This window comes from Mustela nigripes, chromosome 11, assembly GCF_022355385.1.
Source record: "Mustela nigripes isolate SB6536 chromosome 11, MUSNIG.SB6536, whole genome shotgun sequence".
Classification (NCBI taxonomy): Eukaryota; Metazoa; Chordata; class Mammalia; order Carnivora; family Mustelidae; genus Mustela; species Mustela nigripes.
The window spans coordinates 27,337,565-27,356,809 of record NC_081567.1 but is presented as its reverse complement, the minus strand read 5'-3'; the positions used below and the strand labels follow the sequence as shown (position 1 = coordinate 27,356,809).

Sequence of the window (19,245 nt, the reverse complement as noted above, 5' to 3'; positions counted from 1 at the left end):
GGCACGGGGTCTGATCAATGACTGTGTACAAACTGAACTCACTGGTAACAATTTCAAGAACCTTTATTGAAACCAACATTCAAATAGTGTCTTAAGGGTGAAATTCTGTTTCAGCAAAACCAATTTAACAATTCCAAATATATATAAAAACGTTTAAAAATTAATCTTGTTAAAGGTGATAATTTCCCCTTTCCCCATTTTATCTGCTATACTTCATTGCACCAAATAAACAGGGAAGACTAATCATCTGTACCCAAAAAAAAAAAACAAACCATGTTGACAAGTGCTAAATGTCAGAGATCACATCCAATCAGAGTCTAATTATAGGCTTAATATGGTGTAACTAAGGCTTCCAACAGGACAGTCCACAAGCCCAGTGTGAATCCCCACTACCTTGAGGTGGCCGTAGCCTGACTTGGCCGGCCTGAAGGCACAGGGGCCGTTACCTAGGATAAATGAAGAGGCGCGGTAATTCTGGAGAAGTAGAAACGGGCAGTAATTAAGGGCTTACTTCTAGTTATTTCCGCAGTGGTCTGGCTTGCCTAGCCTGGGCAAGGGGACGTCGCTGGTTCTTGTTTCTGAGCTGGGCCCAAAGAGGTGAGTTGCTAGTGGGGAGAAGCCACAGAAGCTCCCATGTCAACCCGGTCAAAGATCTACTTGTTCTAGAATTGGAACTTAGTTCACATTGGTTAAGAGAAGCATCTCTATCAGGTTTTCAGATATTAAACGTAGAAATGAGCACAGCCTGCACCTGTGTGCCAATTTAAAAGCTTTACCCATATTTAAAAATATACATATATATGGTCAAGAGTTTTACAGTTACTCTTCATAGATAGTCCTTTAATGTGTTTACAAATAGTACATAAAGGGAGAAATGACCTGTGGCGGGGGGCTCCCGGCCCCCACAGCCCCGGGGAAGCAGCAGTGGGCACAGGAGGCCCGGGCTCGCTTACTATCCCACTGAATCCGTCTCCGTCGAGCTGAATCCACACCTGCCGAGCGCTGCAGCCCCACCAAACCGAGCGCCCACCCCGCCCGCTGTCCCCCGCACTGGGTGGCGCGAGCCCAGCGTGCTCTAACGAAAGCGGCCTCAGCGGAGAGGTACACGTAACCGCATATAGCGTCTTACACTTGGGCCTAGAAAGGCAAGCGCGAGTGTTCCAAGGGGTGGGCACTTGAGCTCTAAGTGTTGTGAATCAAAGTGTTTATGTAACGGGGGAAACCGGTGCAAACTACAGCTGGGCAGACAGAAACGACAGGAGTTGCTCCACAGACCCATGGAATGAGACAATCAACTGCCCTTCTAGAAAGTCTGGCTTTCAGGCACAGATGTGTGCAAAAATGCCAGTTCCGCACAAACAACAGTCATTTCTCTCGCATTAGCACGTGGCACGGTTCACATTGTCAGTAGAACTTCTTCCCTGAAACGATACTACAGTCTCCAAGCACAACACTGACTTTTATCTTAAGCTCTCCGGTTCTTCTACCTGCGGACGGTTGTCTTCTGGGCGCTGGGCCCCGCTCCGGAGGGCACCCGTCTGCTCGGCGTCCTGCGGGGCGCGAGTGCTGGGAGGGGGCTCGGGGCCGCCGGGCTCTGGGGTGTCGGGCTCGGGCGCGCCGCTCAGCTGCTCCGCCTTCTCCAGGTCCTCACTGTGGCTGACCGAGCTGGTCTCGCTCAGAGCGTCGGAACCTCTCAGGGACCTCCTGAAAGGCTTCTGGCCTAGAGAAAGTCACGGACCGCGCTGAAAGCTCCCGGCGCGCTCCCAGAGCAGCCCTGCGATCCCCAGCCCGGATGCCCCGGAGGGAGGAGGTGAGGAATGGGCAGGAAGCCAGTGTGGCTCAGGCCGGTTGACACCAGGTTAGACACGATGCCAGCCCTCGGGACCCTACCGCCCCATGAGGCGCTACAGAGAAATTTCTCCAAGTTAAAGCTCCAAGCAACTGCCAAGGTTAAAATGAAGTGAGTCTTAAGAAAAACAGGACTTTGGGTGAAAGCACCAAGAAAACAGAAGGATGCAGGTAGCACTGAGCAGGAAAAGCCCCAGGACGTGAAGGTCTACGTTCCCCAGAGGAACTGCCAGTTCTCAGGGTTCATACGCCCCTGGGAGACATCCCGTACCTGGAAGTCTCTGCTTTGTGCGTGTGCCCGTGGGGGTCTGCGGGGGTGTGACGCCTGTGCCTTGTACCTTGTAGACATAGGTGTGTTCCGTGGACTCCAGGGAGCCTGCCGAGGAGAGAGCGGTAAGCGCGTGCCACCCGGGGAGCTGACCCAGGCAGTCTCGTTCCCCAAGAAGCTTCCTCCGGCCCTGCAGCCTCGCTCAGACCAGCAGAGCCTTTGGGTCTCCAGAAACGCACTGGGAACTGGATAAGGCCCCGCAGGAGGTGGAGGGGTCCCCATCCTAAACCTCCCCAGGGATCCTGCACCGCTGGGACGGTCCTCGGCCGGCAGGGTGGCAAGAGCATGCCTGGGGGTCCACATGCACGTGGGGAAGGCGATTTGGCCACAAGGAACAGACACCTTGCTGATGGCTGAGGCCTGGCATGTCAATCAGATTATGGCCCGAGGACACCCTCATTTCCTAGGGAGGGACCTCAGGCTGAGGGCACTGTCCCCCACCAGAACAAGAAAGGAAGAGAGCGACAGCGGGACATCCTTCCCGGCAACTGCTACTACTTGCTGGCTGCCGGCTGTGAAGTAAGCTGGCCCGGGCTCCAGACTACGACCTTCTCGTCTCCCGAGAAGCTGGGGCCCAGCACGCAGACTGCGGGAAGCACTCGGCTAAGCGCCAAGCCAAGGGCGCTGCGTGGAGGACGTGACGGGCCGGGGAAGCACGTTCCCACAGGATGGTGGGGGTCTGCTCTCATGTCGCCGCAGCCAGGGCGCCGGAGAGGAAGACAACACCGTAGTGTCCCCGGGGCAGATGCGTCCTGGCTTCTGGGACCAGTTCCTGGCACAGACCCAGCGCCAAGCTCGGGCGGTGTGCGCACCGGGCTCCTCCACTTGAGTGGGGCATCCCAGGAACCAGAATGAAACTCGCAAAATCAGTGAGACCTGGGATGTTGGTCAGTCCTACCTGCTGTTAAGTTAAAGGTTCTTCCCTTCTGTGAAGCTTGTACCGGAGAAAACCAGTTGAGCACGGACCCCACGACGGGGATCTGCCGCAGCACCCCCTGCAAAACACACGCGCTGCTGCTCACGGCCATCCCGCGGGCGGCCCCGGCGCGGCGGCGGCTGGGGGGTCTGTCTCAGGCTCACCTCTTCCAGAAGCCGCTCCTCGTTTGCCTTTTGCAGCTGAACCTGGGCTTCCTGGATCCCTTTTCGAACCACCTCTGTCATGTTTTCTAGAAGCTGTGTTAGGACCAAGAAAGACTTTACTTGTCCAAGATTGCTGAAGATTTTGTTTAGAGAGAGAAAGAGAGTGAGTGAGAGTGTGTGTGTGTGTGTGTGTGTGTGTGCACGTGCGCGCACAAGTGTGGGGAGGAGCAGAGGGAGAGAGAATCCCAAGCAGACTTTGTGCTTAGCCCAGAGCCCAGTGTGGGACTCGATCCCATGACCCTGAGATCATGACTTGAGCCAAAATCAAGAGTGAGACACCCGGCCAACTGAGCCACCCAGTCACCCCAGCTGTCGAAGCTTGCCTGAGACCTAGAACTATTACCACAGCACAGGTGACATTTTTCAGAAGTGTAGTAGTAAATGAAATCTTGCACTTTTAAGTGTCAGGATAGAAAGTAAAATAGTAAATTAAACAGAAGAGGATAAAATGCCTGGATAAGGTAAGACACATGTTGGTGGCCAGCCTCATCTGTCAGGAAAGGGACGAGAGAAATGTGATCTGTGTCCCCCCGCCAGAAAACAGACACGCGGCTCAGCACTCACGGAACGGAATTGGAAGTGACAGATTGAGTCTAGAAAAACCTTTAGGAAGTCTGCCTGCGACTGAAGAGAGCTGGCTCCTCAGCTCACAGCCAGCCTCCTCTCCCCTCCCTAGCGGGAGTGGCCCGCGCACATGCTTTGGTTTCCTCAGAGCCATCTTGCCTTAGTTCCTTTTCTCTGCTTCTAAGGGATCTCTACTGACTCAAGTACCTGGTCTGCGGAACATCCGTGAGGTCTACAGTCTGGTCTCCTTAACAGTTGGCCAAAAGAAGGTCTCTTACTGGCAGGAAGTTCTGCTGTGAGAAACATGCGCCTCACGGAGCCCCCGGAACAGCTACGCTTGGGACGTCTCCCCTCACCCTGTCAGACAGGGGTGACTCTGTCTTCCGAACGCTCTGCGACCCCAGCTTCTCCCCCCAGCTTCTCCCCCATGGCACCTACTGCCGCGCCTGGCTTTGCGGTTCTCGGCCTCCCAGCTGTGAGCCCAGCCGGGGCAGGGGCTGTGTCCCGTTCCCATGGGCTTCTGGGTTCCGTGCGCAAGGCTTAGCTCAGAGGAAGCCTTCACACACTTTTCAGGAACAAACAGGTATTTCTGAGGGGAGCGGCTTCCTTTGGGACCTCCGCTAGCTGCCTCGAGAGAACCCAGAAAAGGAATGAGATGCGGATTAGTCTTACAGACCCGTGAGTTCTCCTCAATTTCTCGGGCTGTGACCGCAATGGTCTCTACCAGTTCCGAAATATCAACATCGTCACTCGCCATGCCAATGTAGATGCAGCTCTTCATGCTTTTGTACTCAGGGCCTGCGGGAAGATACAACCAACTGACTCGGTTCCCCCGTCCTGGGGCCCAGTTTCCTGTACGACGGCACGACCAGGCACAAAGGAGCCTCCCTCCCCGGGCGAGAAAAGTGCTAATGGGGACATGGGATGTCCGGACAGGCTGTGGGAGCGGGAGGGAGCCAGCCCACCCTAGAAAGAACTAAACCAGCATTTCCTCCCAGGAAACAGAGCCCAAAGTCCCTTAACCAGTCAGAAAATGGCCTTCCGAAGTTCAGAGTTGACTTATAAAAATAGTAGTTACCCATTTTAAATGTAAGGTCGGATTCCAGTTCATTTAACTTTTTCAGGAGTGCAGCATGGATTTTTTCCCCTTCTGGATCTAACTTCAAACTGCTCTTGTCATCGTTAGCATGTTCGTACCTACAGACGAAATCAAGTGACAGTATTTCAGTCTGAAAGATCAGACGCCTCTTCACACACAGGACTGCGAGGGGTCTAAGCTCTGGCTGTTTCCAGGAAGGTGAGACACTGGGCCAAGGAGCCTCGGAGTGTCTTAGGGTCAGACACTGTCAAGAACATGGCAAGGAAGGCCCAAGTCTCCAGTCTGTGAAACTTGAGAGGCCAGGTCTGGAAGCCTCGTTTGTAGCAGAAGCAGGGAGTGTCCCGGAAGGGACAACCATGTGCACCAAGCGACGGAGGGCAGAGCCGTGTGCTCGGCCGATGAGCTGGTCCCTGGTCTTAGTGATCTGTGGCTCCCTGTACCCCGTGGGAGTAACCATGAGCTGTGCACTTATAAGCACCCCCCGCCCCCAGTCACCTGCGAGCTGGCACAGAAAATACAGGGATCGCTATTTTACCGAGGGCAAGGGCGGCCACGCTGCGCTGCGCTGGGCTTTTCTAAGCGTCCAAAGGGTCTCACTCAATTTCTAAGAGATGCGTACGCTGTGCCCATGCAGAGCCGGTCCACAAAATGACACACCCACGGTCTCTGTACGGCCAAGCGGGACGAACACGTACCTGACAACCCCTATTCCAGGCCAGTTCGGGTCATCGACGTGCAGGAGACCTGCTGTGGCTGTCACCTCCTGCTTGAACTCCTCCCGCAGCTGCAGTGTGCAGGTCAGGACGGGCAGCTTGCTCTGCGCGCAGGCCACGAGCTGATCCACGTCCTCCCCCCGCGTGCCTAAAACTGAAACCGTCCCCAGAGAGCTCAAGGAATGTGTAAGAACATGGAGGACAACAGAGGGCAGGGCTCCCCTCTCACTGTTCGGGAATTCGGCAGCTACGGGGACATCTGGTTAGCAGGAGCTGAAGCAGTAGAAAGGGGGAAAAAAAAGGCTACCAAGCCCCTCTGGAGAGAGCGGGCGTTGGAAACGGACACAGCCCGCTCCTGCAGGTTAGGACACGGAAGACAGAGTGAGCCCCGGCGCCACCCATAGTGACACTCGGACAGAGAAATCAGATTCTTCTCACGGACTCAGAGCATGTCACGAACAACGTACTACACGCTAGAAAGGCCGAGGCAAGCACATGGCTGTCGCCGCACACGAGCATCATGGGAGGGAGGATTCTGGCAGGGGTGTGCAGGAGGCAGGAGGGCGGGCTGACCACAGCTCCCAGGACAGCCTGACGCCCCCACGGCTGCAGGACCCGACATCACTACCCCCGCATGCGACTCAGACAGGGCAAGGGATCCCACTGAGCCTCTGTAGTGCTGCCCCGGTGTCCTCGGCTCGCTCCACTGGGTTTACAGACTAAGCCTCTGGGGCTCAGGCCCCACACAGCAGGTGCAGAAATCACTGCAGACAAGGCCACTAGCCGTCTTCATGGCAGGCTTTTCTTTGCAGGACAAATGCCCACACCCCTCTACTTTGAGGCTTTAGATCAAGTATCTTTCCAAAAATGTTTAAAATATCTGATAAAGAAAAAAATCAAAGATTTTCAGAAAATCTTTTAAATCATCTCAGAAAACAGAATCATCACAGTTTTTAATGCATCTGTCAGCGATTTCTCAGTCCCATGACCGGAGGTGGCCCCACCTCCGGCCCCCCCAGGGCAGGCGGCATCCCAGATGGGCGCAGGTCTGGACGGGAGGCCCCTCGCTGTGGCGCCCACATGTGTGAAACGGCCAAGACGGGAGCGCGCCCAGGACGGTCCATCGTGGGAGCCCACGTACCTGCAGCCGTCTAAAACAGCGGCTCTGTGCAAACCACCTGGGGAGCTCTGAGGCCACAGCCATGGCCTCTGCCCCACAGACCCGCATCTCAGCAGGCAGGGCAGCCCCGGGGTCCGCAGCTCCACGATGCAGACTGAGCACCACGCAGGAGCCAGCAAAGGGCCCCAAGACACCAAAACACAGGGAGACTCGAGAGACCGGAGAAGGCTATTTCTGAGAAGTTACTCTGGAAAACTCATCTACCTATGCGTAGCGCAAAGGCAAAGAAAAAGCCCCTTCGAAGGTAGAGCGGAGTACCCCACGGAACAGCAAACGAAGCCACAGCCCGGACTTGAACACACAGCTCACCGCTGCTCCCAGAACCAGCGCGGGCAACCCCCAGAGACCCGTTACCTGCCGCGGTCATCAAAGGGCTGAACCGGATGCACACGCCCTCCACTTCCAGGTCCATGACCGTGAGGCCGCTCGTGGGCACCAGCTGTCTGAGCTGCTCTCCTAGCTGCAGGGACAAGGGCACGGTGATGAGGCTCCCCCAGGGAGGGACCCGCCGGTCTCCCCACCCTCACCCACGCTCACCCCCAGCCCCAGGCCCGGAGGCTCCCTGGGGCAAGGCCCCCGAATTCTTTTGATTCTCTTTGAATACGTGTGGCCACTTCATTTAAACGGATTAAAAGTTCTACACTTTTTGTTGCTAAAAAATACAACTTCAGTGTAGAAAAATCTAGGAAATACAGGCAAACCAAAAGAATAAAATAAAAATTACCCACAGCACACCACTGAGAAGCACCCACTGCTCAGGTCTGATAGACCCATCCGGGTGTCTTTTTTCTGTTGCCATAAAACACGACATTCTACGTACTGGGCAGTAACCTGCAGCCTTTCATGTAAGCTACGATGACCATTTCCTTTCTGCCATAAACACCCAGTGACATGGCTTTTAATGGCTATTCTGCCTGTCGTCGTATGAATGGATCCGGACTCATCAAAGCCCCCAGGTGGGGCCTGACCCTGTTACACCACATGGCTGTGGTGGACACCCTGACACTGTTCAGAAACATTCTTTACACACAAATGCGGGAAGCACAATTTCTGCATCGAATGGCAGCAGGAGCACAATGTCCTCGGTCTGTGCCGTCCGATGGCCAGGTGCTGGGGTGCGTCTGGCTCACGAGCCCTCTGACACCGCTACAGACGCTCACAAGGCCCAGGCGGCTGCCCCACAGTCCCCGTATGGCATGTGGTTTCGAGCCGTCCTCAGCGGCCGAGAAATGGTCAGCCGAGGGAATCACGCTGGAAGGCCCCGCCCGAAGTTACGTGGCCCGGGGACCGGTGATCCAAGGAAGAGCCTTGGAGGGAAGCCCTGGGCCTCCATGGGAGCGTCCCTCCGGGGTCTGACTTCCCTGTCTTTAGCAGTGAGCACGCGCGCCCCCAACCGGGCTGGAGAAGAAAGGGCACCGGACCGCGGGTCTTACCCAGCGATTCAGGGCGTCACAGCAGTGTCTTTCCCGGCCGACTGCTGAAGGTGCCGCGCTGGGCATGGAGACGGCTCTGGGCACTGGATCTGACACGGGAGCACAGGGGAGTCACCTTCTAGAAACACAGCGCTATATGCACCCCTCAAACCCTACTTCACTGAGCTCCCAACATGAGCCCAGGGAGAAGTTGCAAACATTACAGAAACTAAAATGTGTAGCTCGTGATAAATGAGTAAACAAAACACGGTCATCCTCCAAAAGGAAGGAGGTTCTCTCACAAGCTCAATAGGGATGACCTTGAGGACATTCCACTAAGTGAAACAAGCCGGTTACAAAGACGCATGCCGTAGGACTCCAGTGACAGGAGGTTCCCACAAGTCAAACTCAGACGGTGGATGGGGGTCGCCAGGGGCTGGGAGGGAGGCCGGACATGGGGAGTTAGTGCGTAATGAGTGTGGAGCTTCAGTTTTTAAGACGTCAATGTTCTGGAGAGCTGCTGGACAGCGACGTGCATACATTTAACCCCAGTGGACTGTACACATAAGATGGTAAACTTTTCCTTTTACCATAATTAAAATTTTTTGAAAATGTGTATCAGGGGGTTTTAAGCTTCCACATTTTTTTCCTCATGAAAAATATAATGCTTGAATATAGTCTCACAAATAGAATTCTTAATTTCATTTAAGAAGTCTTTCTTTCTGGATGCCTGGGTGGCTCGGTCGGTTAAGTGTCCACCTTCAGCTTGGGTCATGTTCCCACGGCCCTGGGATCAAGTCCCACATCAGGCTCCTTGCTCAGTGGGGAACCTTCTCCCTCTGCCTGCTGCTCCCTCTGCTTGTTCTAACAAATAAATAAAATTAATCTTAAAAAATGGAAGAAAGAAAGAAGTCCTTCTTTCAAGGAACCTTGAGAGGAAATGAAAGTCTAACACTTTAAGTCACCAACTAGTCTTATCAGCCACTGTGTGAGGTAAATCAGAGAACCCCAGAGGACCCAGAGTGGGCCTCACAACAAAAATTATCTCCTTCCATCTAAATGGTCTGCGTGCCTGTTCGTACCAGGTGCTGTGCTGAGCACGTGGGATATAAGGCAGACAAGGCTTCTGTCATCCTGCTCTTTCTATTCTATTGAAAAACACCATAAAGAAAAAAATTAAATGACCATATTCTGTTGCTGGTGGGAAGAAAGAAGGTAGGGACTCTGATATAGTCACCTAAGACAGGACAGACACAGAAGGCCTCTTCGAGGAGGCTGTACATTCTGGAGACCTGAATGAAGACAGGGAGCCAGCCAGAAGGCTGAAGGGCAATGTGCTTGAAGCAAAGGGAACAGCAGTTGCAAAGGTCTTGCTCTAGGACAGAACAGAATGTTCTAGAAATTCAAGACCAATCTGACTATAGCACAGTGATCAAGATGAGAGGTGGCCTAAAGGAGACAGCAAAGGGTAGACCCCACAGGCCTCACAAGGTACAGAGCTTGGACTTAATTCAACAGAAACAGTAAGATGCTGAAGGGTCTGGCAGTGACCAAGCACCATGGGACTGCCACATCCATCACCACCCACTCTGCATTCAGAGAATGATCTGGAATGAGGTGTGTGCAGTACACAGAAGTGAGAGCTCAGTTCAGCGGGTACTGTGGCTGTCCAGAGGACACATAACTGTGCCCTGCGCTAGGATGGTGGCACTTGGGCAGCCTTTAAATATAGCCTCATGTTATTCCCAATCTCAACTGCCCATGTCTTTAATGTATGTTTACCCTGTATTTTAAAGTACTTAACAAATAAACTACGATAAGCACAAAAAAAACAAGATTCGAGGGCCCTACTTCAGATACTCACATTCACGGTATCTAAGTGTGTATCCAGATCTCTATTCTCAAGGGACTCTGACCCATTCATTCTAGCTCTAGTCTAGGGACTAGCATTTGGAAACCACTGCTTTGATCATAGGAAATGATCAACAAAATGCTAAGGCATTTAGGCCTGGAGTTTTTGTGAGGTGGTGCTTTGTTGTTGTTTTCCCAGTGAGTGAGTGCAAACACAGGCGAGAGCGGGGTGGGGTTGGGGGGGACAGAAGGAGAGGGAGAGACCTCAAGCAGGCTCTACACCCAAGGTGGAGATCACGACCTGAGCCCAAATCAGGTGCCCCTGAAAATTATTAACATTTTCTGAAACAATGACTGAAGATTTTAGCAGTCAAAATATTTTGGACTATCTATATACGTTGTAATGGTCTAAAATGTGAAGCCCTTAAATACAAATACAAAACCAACACTTTTTAGAATCACTTACCTGAGCCTGGTAATTCCTGGAAAAACCTGAACACCACAACTGGAGAACTGAGCTCATCTTCCACCTGAAAAATCAATCTGCTATTACCAAGTAACATTAAATCCCAACACCTGCAAAATAAAACCAGGGGTTTGAACAACAGGCTACAGATAGCATGTTTTCTTAATCAACATGTAAAACTCAAAGGTTAATTTCAGCTGCTACAGAAACAGCAATCAAGGGTTTAGTAAAATTCTTAGAAGTAATTCTCAGCCGGCTCCGAGAAGGCTCTCCTGCACTGTGACATCTTGACACTGAATGGCGCGCTGAAATTAAAGCAGAAGGAAACTGCGCCACTCCTGAACGTAAGCCTGCCATTAAAGTCAAAGGAGGCAAGGAAAAAGTATAACCAGAATCAGTGTTCGGAGAGCTGAAGCTTTCAAGAATCCAGAAATTAACGCTAACTCAAGCAGGACTGACTGTAACTTTTTTTCTTTTTCTAAGATTTTAGAGAGCAGGGCATGGGGGTTGGAAGAATGGGCTCCGTGCCCAGTGTGGAGCCCAACATGGGGCTCGATCTCATGACTCTTGAGATCATGACCTGAGTGAAACCAAGAGCTGGACACTTAAGTGACTGAGCAGACATCCAGGTGCCCCTGACTGCAACTTTTTATATTCACAGACAAAATATTCTCACATTGTAACACTCTCAGAACAGGATGTAAGTCTTGCTGGCAAGAAGATAAACACAGTCTCGAGCTGAAGCTTCCTATCTTCTCCATCACTGAAGGGGTTCTTATATTTGGGACAGGTCAGATGACTAACTTCATTAATGGATTTCATTACAGACAAAAACATTCACTGCATTAAGATAAGCCAGCATGAAGTTCATGTCCACCATTGCACACACACACAGCGGGCCATCAGCTCCATCAGAGGGTCAGGATACAAAGGGAACAGCAACACCCTTGACAGAATATGGCACACACGGACAGAAGATCTCTGAGCATTCAACAATTCTAGTCATAAAACCTATTTCCTGGGGTGCCTGGGTGGCTCAGTGGGTTAAGCCTCTGCCTTCAGCTCGGGTCATGATCTCAGGGTCCTGCGATCGAGCCCCGCATCCGGCTCTTTGCTCAGCGGTGAGCCTGCTTCCTCCTCCCTCTCTCTGCCTGTGATCTCTGTCTGTGAAATAAATAAATAAAATCTTTTAAAGCAAAGCAAACAAACAAACCAAAAGCCTATTTCCTATTTTCCAGGGCACCAGGGTGGCTCAGTCAGTTAAGCATCTGCCTTTGGCTCAGGTCATGATCTCAGGGTCCAGGGACTGTGCCCCTCATCGGGCTCCCTGCTCAGCGGCGAGCTTGCTTCTCCCTCTCCCTCTGCCCCTCTGCTCGTGCTTTCTCAAATAAATAAAATCTTTAATAAACAACAACCAACCCCCCCCCCACCTATATTCCAAGGCTCTCCATGGTAGAAATGCTAACATCCAAAGCCAGGAAGGAGCTGGCCCAAGGTCTTCTCTACTAACCTCTCAAAGGATCACACGGATGTGACTTAGATCAAGCAGAGTGTGTATCCAACCTAACAACCAACCGGGCTGATTCCTGCGCTCACCTGTCATCTCCTCTGCCTGTCACGTAAATACATCTAGTAATACTTTAAAGCTGGAGGGGCTGAATGTCTAAATAGAATGGAGCAAACCCAAGATGAAAACAGCCACAAAAGCAGCAAACTCCTACAGCCAGTCCCCATCCTCACTTAGGATAAGGCAGGACAATTTGAGTACCGAGACTTCTATATATAGTTTAATACAGTCCTGGGTTTCTTGTTTCTTTGAGCTCGGTGGTCTCAAATGTCAGTGCATGAGAAATACTGTCCAGGGTTACGTGCACAGAATTCTGGATCTAGCACACGGCAGACTGAAATGCTGGATTCAATATCCTGATAACCCATAAAAACCTTTAAACCACGGCTAGGCTCAGAAGAACAGTGAACCCAAGAAGAAGAGAAAGCAAAGAACATTGTCGGCCGAGCCGGAGCTAGAGGAAGGGGAGCAGACAGAGGAAGGCGGCTTTCACATCTAGCGTCTGCAGGCCCATGTGCGGATGGTGCTCAAGGACCCTCGAAGGACGGTCCTGAGAGGAAAAACCACCCGCTGGTCAGCAAGAGGCTTCCCGCTGCCTGAGGCTCTGTCTGCAAGGGAGAGAAAATTCTCTCACGAGAGACCAAAGCATCAGTGCACACCGCACTGGGCTTGATGTCCTAAGTGGCACAGGAGTCCTAAAGCTGTGGACCTGACGGGACACGGACCTGGACCAGTCACACACGCAAAAATATCTAGCTCACAATGACAAGTTACCACACACACACACACACACACACACACACACACGGAGCAGGAATCAGCAGACATGATCCAGGGGTGACCCAAGATTAAGCAACAATCAGAAACAGACGGTGACCACCATGCTTACAGAGAAATGGAGACCATGCTTACAATTAAAAAAAAAAAAAAAAAATGACCAAAAGCACCAACTTGAACAAGAACTAAAAAGAACATGTTGGAAGGAAGAAAAAGTCACTGAAACACAAAGCGAATGGCTGACGCAGATGAGAGGCCACTCAGGAGCAAAGAAAGGTCTGGAGAAACTCCCGAGGCGGCAGCAAAGAGGCAGCGAGGGGACGTGTCAGAGGGACGGGCGAACACGGAGCGACGAGGTTCAGTATGCTGCCAACTCAAGGTCCAGAGGGAAGAAGAGGTCACAGTTGAAAAAACAAACTTGACAGAATCGATTAGGGAAAAAAGGAACCCTCACGTTTAGTAAGTGCAAGTCCCAAGCAGGAGTTCTTAGAAAATCGCCATTTAGACCCACCACGGTCAAAGTAGCAGAACCCAAGGACAGAGACGATCTTAACAGCCAGCAGGAATGTCAGCTGCACACAGGGGCCCTGTGAGGTTTCAGGGGTAAGGGGGAAACACTAGCTTCCGAGCTTAGAGCGCAGCCCACGCACCCAGCAGAGCCGGTCAGACAGACAGTGGCCACAACGCCGCTGCTGAGAAGACGGGCTCCGCCCCCGGAACGAGCAGCCGCCCCAGGTATCCCGGCGGCCAGACGAGGCCCTGGGTTGCTGAGCAGGGGAAGCGTGGCTGTGCTGTGGGGCCGGGAGGCTCCTGAAGGGTCAGCCATCTGACCGGGGGAGGAGGCCCATGGGGCCTTGGAGAAGAGCTACTGTGCTGCAGACACAGCTTGTCTTAGACACGCTGGGTGCAAGTCCTGGCTCAGCCACCTACTACGATGGGACTTGGGACAGGCAGCCACAGTGAAGACAGAAGTGGCGTCACTCCGCCACAGGAACGTCCAGTGAGGACTCAATGCCTGGGATTCTATGGCAGCGCCGCCCAAAGACCCAAAGCAAAACCATCCAGTGATGACTGGTAGTTCATGAGGCCTTACATTCTTCATCCCGCTCTGTCTCACGTTATCTGATCTGCTCTTCGTAACCGGTCACCGAAGCAGGACGAAGAGTAAGTTCTCCTGAAAACTGACCGGGAACAGAACGGCCCCCTGGGTAAGAACACGGGCCTTGCGGTGTGAATCCGAGCTCCACCATGTCCTAGCTGTGTGGCATGAGCAAGTCACTGAAATGCTCTGTGCCTGCTTCCTCACCAGGAAAGAGGGGACAGCCATTGTGACCAACTCACAGAGTGAATTTATTATTCATGCTTAATACCTACTCCTGGCCAAATACTAAACTTGGCACAGTGCGAAAAAGCCAAAAGACAAAAGTCGCTGCCTTTACAAAGCTTTTACAAAGCAAAACAAACAAGGAAGACACACATGGTCTCAGGTAATAAGAACTGCAATGAAGGACACACCCGGGAACAGAGTGATGGACAGTGGCAGGGCTGGTTTACACAGGACAGTCAAGCAGGGCCTCTCTGAAGGCATGACATTTGGTTTTTGGTTTTTGGGTTTTTTTTTTTAAGATTTATTTATTTTTTTTTGAGAGGGGCGGGTAGGAGGAGAGAGTACGAACAGGGCAGAAGGAGGGAGACAGAGAATCCTTGAGAGCCCAACTAGGGGCTCAGTCCTAGGATCCAGAGATCATGACCCGAGTGGAAATCAGAAGTTGGATGCTCAACCGACTGAGCCACCTAGGCACCCTGAAGACATGGTATTTGAACTCAGATCTTTTAAGGCTAAGAAACGAATGAAATGAAAAGAAGGGAAAGGGATAGTGTTTCCAGCTAGAATGAAGAGACTCCAGGGAGGGGTAAATGAACGAACGCCCAGGCTCAGTGCCGGACACAGCGCACCGCACGCGTCTCACTCCCAGCAGCTGGGAGAGGACGGTTACCGCAGCGGCAGGGCCGCATGGGGCTGGCCAGCGGCTGTACGTCTCCGGAGAAAAGCATCCACTGGAAGGAGGGCTGGGGAGGGTTCCCGGGCCTTACACAGATGCCCCAAACCCACTGGGGAGTAACCAGCACCAGCACAATCTCCCAGCCTGGAGGAGGAAGGAGAGGGAGAGGGGACATGAGGAGCCCAAGTGGGCTCAGCGAGGGAGGGAAAGAAAGTCCCCTGGCCCAGCATTGCCGTGACTCCTGCCGTCTTGCTCCTGCTAGTCCATAGTCTGGGCTTTTCCGTTTACTAAAGGAGTCCAACCAACATACCTTCACTGACAACTGAGCTCACGGGCTTAGGCAGTTAAGAAAGAGTGACTCAATGTCACAGGGCCTCAGCACTACGGCTGAAATTAGAACCCAAGTCTCCTGATTTACATGCATCTCTCTGCTTCTCCAATGGGCCACTGTCCTCTTCCAAGCTAGAATTTGGGTCATCTCAGGTCAACTGAGCTCCAAGCTCCTACTCTGAAGCAAACGCAGAGCAGCTCTCATCTGGCACTGAACGCAAATTGTGTATTCAATGGAAATCTACTTTATTAACTTGAACCCCAAACTAACTCAAGTATTAGTTTTACACTTAACTGTGTCCTGCAGCACCCAGTGACCCTGTTTTAAATTAGAATCTGACCTATATCTTCTGAAATTCTAAAAATATGATGAAGAAAACATGCAAACATTCAAGCCTGTACTGATACTTAGTTATTAGCCCTGCTAAACCCTCACCTCCTTGTCTGGTAACTACCCCTAGACAGCACTCTCTGACAGTCTGGCATCTTGTAGGGAGATACCCGGGAAGACGAGAGCAAGGTCATGTGCTTATCTCTTCCTTACTCCCCACTCGGTGCAAATGACAACTCTGGTGTCAGAAGGTTTATGAAAATGTTGTCAAAATACTGTGAGAGACAAAATGACTTTTCATATCAGGAAGATGGGTGTTTTAAAATCGCTGTTGGCAAAGTCAATCGTGTTTGTGAGATCTTTGTGCATTTCTAAATGCATTTTTTGTGTGTGTGCATTCTATTTAACAGAGTAAGACTACAAATGATTATATGAAAAGCACCAAGGGGGTTTTAGCAAATGGTAAAAATTTCTAGGGTTTGTGCTTTCTAAGACTTAAAGTCATTCATGATTCTCCTCCAAAGAATGCGGTTTTATTAAAATTATCACAATGATCACTCTAACTTGAACCTTAACTATTTACTTCAAAAACAGATCAAATTATATACTCTACCAGGATTTTGATGTGGTTCACTTTCTTCAAACCTTCTTGTAACCGCTGACTCTGCAAAAGACAAAAAACAGCTAATAATCACTGTGATTTCATTACATTATATGTATTTAATAATTACTTATTGTAATTTCAGTAGATAAACATAACTTTTATTTTTTTTTAAAGATTTTACTTATTTACTCCACACAGAGAGAAAGATCACAAGCAGGCAGAGAGGCAGGCAGAGGGAGAGGAAGAAGCAGGCTCCCCGCTGAGCAGAGAGCCCTATGTAGGGCTCGATCCCAGGACCCTGAGATCACGACCTGAGCCAAAGGCAGAGGCTTAACCCACTTAGCCACCCAGGAGCCCCAAATGTAACATATTAAGAACTGGTTTTCAGGAGGGTCTTTGAAGGCCTGCAAATCTTTCAGTTAATGACTCCTGAATTAGGCTGCCAATTCTTGCTTTTCAACATCTGCAAACGTTCCCCCATCTTTCAGTTGAAAGTTACATGTAGTGCTTCCAGAAAAGCTTTTTCTATTAGACACAAGTGAATTTCTCATATTAGCAACATTAGCAACATTCATTCTTTCAAAACCTACTCAGTACATGTCAGTAAGTGCAAAAATGAACAACCGTATCAAACTGAAAAGCTTCTGCACAGCAAAGGAAACCAACACCAAAATGAAAAGTCAGCCTACTGACTGGGAGAAGACACTTGCCAATAAATTATTTAATAAGGAGTTAATGTTCAAAATATATACAAGTCCTACAACTCAAGGGGAAAAAACCAAAATCCGATTGAACAATGGGAAGATGTGAATAGAGATTTCTCCGAAGAAAACACCCAGACGGCCAACAGGTACAGGAACAGATGCTTGGTATCCCCCTCGTCAGGGAAACGCAAGTCGAAACCACAATAAGCTGTCTGTCAGAACGGCCAGTATCAAAGAGAAAAGATACAACAAAGGTGGGCAAGAATGCAGAGGAAGCGGCAAGTCCTGGAGCACTGCTGGCGGGACGCAAACTGGCACAGCCCCTGCGGCAAACTGTACGGAAGTTCCTCAAAAACTTAAAAACAGAACCACTGTATGATTCAGCAGTTCCACTTCAGGATATTTATCCAGACAAAGCAAAACCCTCCAATTTGAAAAGAAAACTGCACCCCCACGTTCACTGCAGCATTGTTTACGACAGCCAAGATACAGAAACAACCCGAGTGTCCATCCGTGCATGTGTGAGTAGAGAGGAGGTAGTGCAGAATCTACACACACAACGAAGTTCTATTCACCGTAAAAAAGAATGAAATCTTGCCATTTGTGACAACACGAATGGACCTTCAGGACAATACGCTAAGTGAAATAAGTGAGACAGAGAAAGACAAATACTGTATGACAACACTTATATGGGGTATCGAAAACAAAAAAAACCCTATAAGCTCATAAATACAGAGAACAGACTGGTGGGTGTCAGAGGCAGCGGGTAGGAGGGTAAAGATGGGTAAAGGCGGTTGAAAGATACAAATTTCCAGTTGTAAAATAAGTCAGTCACAGGGATGTCATGTTCGGCATGGTAACGATGGTTCTGAACTATACTGCGTATCTGCAAATCGCTGAGAGTAAATCTTCAAAGTCCTAATCACAACAGAAGACAATTTTGTAACAATGAATAGTGACACGTGTTAACTGGACTTGTAACTGTGGCGATCACTTCCCAGTATACACAAACACCGGTTCGTTATGCTGTTCATTAGGCTGTCCTCTGAAGACTGATAAAACGTTACATGCCAGTTAGAGCTCAAAACCCCCCCAACAAAGCTACACAAGTGCAAAGGCACACAAGACACAGAACAGGACACTGGGGAAGAAGAGCCAAGGTAAGCGAGGAAACGCTGTTCAGAGAACAGGTCTACAATACACACACCTGAGTTCAAAATCTCACCCAACTCCATCTGCCACTTACTAGCTATGACCTTGGACACCTTGTTCAGCCTCTCTGTGCTTTGGGTCCGTCAATGAGAAAACCAGGAGGGTAGCTACCTGACAGGGTTGTACGGCAGGACCTGGAAACTGCCTCTAGAACACCATGTGCATCGCCTGTGCGATGACCCCCTCCTCGTTGTACTGCTATCTCCGCCCCAGGTCTTGTTACTGATGTGGGATCAACAAGCAGATACTTCACGGTGTTGGGTTCATTCATTCCGCAGTTACTTACTTTTCCATCAGACACTGGAAAACCCCTCACGAAAACTACCCAGTACGCCGTTACCCATGGCCTTCGTGTCTAGGGACGTTCGAATGAGACCGCGCACGCGCACTGCTGCGCGCAGAGTAAACACTCTGTAGCTGCTTTCCAGGAGGAGGATGAGGACGGTGATGACGATGATGATGGGAGGAAGTGGAGGAGGAGGGTACCCGGAGAGGCATGACCATACAGATAACCACATGTGCTATGTGTCCCCGCAGTCTCACGCACACTCGGAGCAGCGGGGAGTCAGCGACAGGCCATCAGAGGCACTCGGCGGTCCTGGGACCAACTATAGCGCTTGCTTGCAGGAAGACAGAGCCGCAGTGACCTCCATAGCTTGGGAGCGGACGTCTCATTATTTTCCTGTGCTCTGCAACCATGAGGGAATTGAGGAGCCCTCCCCTGACGCCCAGACCTCCCCTGCAGTGCCCGAGTTACCACGGCAATAAAGGCCTCTCCCTTCTGAACAACCAAACCTCAAGACATGAGCCGACAGTCCAGTGACCACATTTTTTCCAAAATGTGCTCCTGTAAACTTAATGAACAGAAACCTCAAAATCATCTCATGTAAAAATCAAACTACTTCATTTACAGTGTTTCTGCTGCATCAGAAATGAGTGTGAGAATGAACGATCCTGACATAACAAACCCGAAGACAGCTGCTACAGGGACGCGAAGACACTAGTTTCCCCTAAACATAAAAATGACACGTGAGGAAGTACTGATTCCACAGAGCACATTTAAAACAAAGATTTATTTTTATTTTTTTTTTTTTTTTTTTTTTTTTTTTTTTTTTA

General features: G+C 50.6%; 1 protein-coding gene across 4 annotated transcripts in view; it reads right to left on the bottom strand.

The window, feature by feature from the left end:
* Window positions 1-45: 45 nt before the first annotated feature.
* Window positions 46-19,245, bottom strand: part of PDXDC1 (pyridoxal dependent decarboxylase domain containing 1) — a 51,669-nt gene continuing 32,469 nt past the window's right edge. For all 4 annotated transcript variants that reach the window (XM_059415274.1, XM_059415271.1, XM_059415272.1 and 1 more), the window contains 11 exons: window positions 16,223-16,273; window positions 10,602-10,665; window positions 8,306-8,394; window positions 7,227-7,332; window positions 5,675-5,846; window positions 4,959-5,077; window positions 4,557-4,678; window positions 3,257-3,349; window positions 3,075-3,171; window positions 2,120-2,224; window positions 46-1,720 (listed from right to left, as the gene is read on the bottom strand). In XM_059415274.1, the coding sequence (XP_059271257.1) occupies window positions 1,461-1,720; window positions 2,120-2,224; window positions 3,075-3,171; window positions 3,257-3,349; window positions 4,557-4,678; window positions 4,959-5,077; window positions 5,675-5,846; window positions 7,227-7,332; window positions 8,306-8,394; window positions 10,602-10,665; window positions 16,223-16,273 (1,278 nt within the window). In that variant the 3' untranslated portion in view covers window positions 46-1,460. The remainder of the gene's footprint in view (window positions 1,721-2,119; window positions 2,225-3,074; window positions 3,172-3,256; window positions 3,350-4,556; window positions 4,679-4,958; window positions 5,078-5,674; window positions 5,847-7,226; window positions 7,333-8,305; window positions 8,395-10,601; window positions 10,666-16,222; window positions 16,274-19,245) is intronic.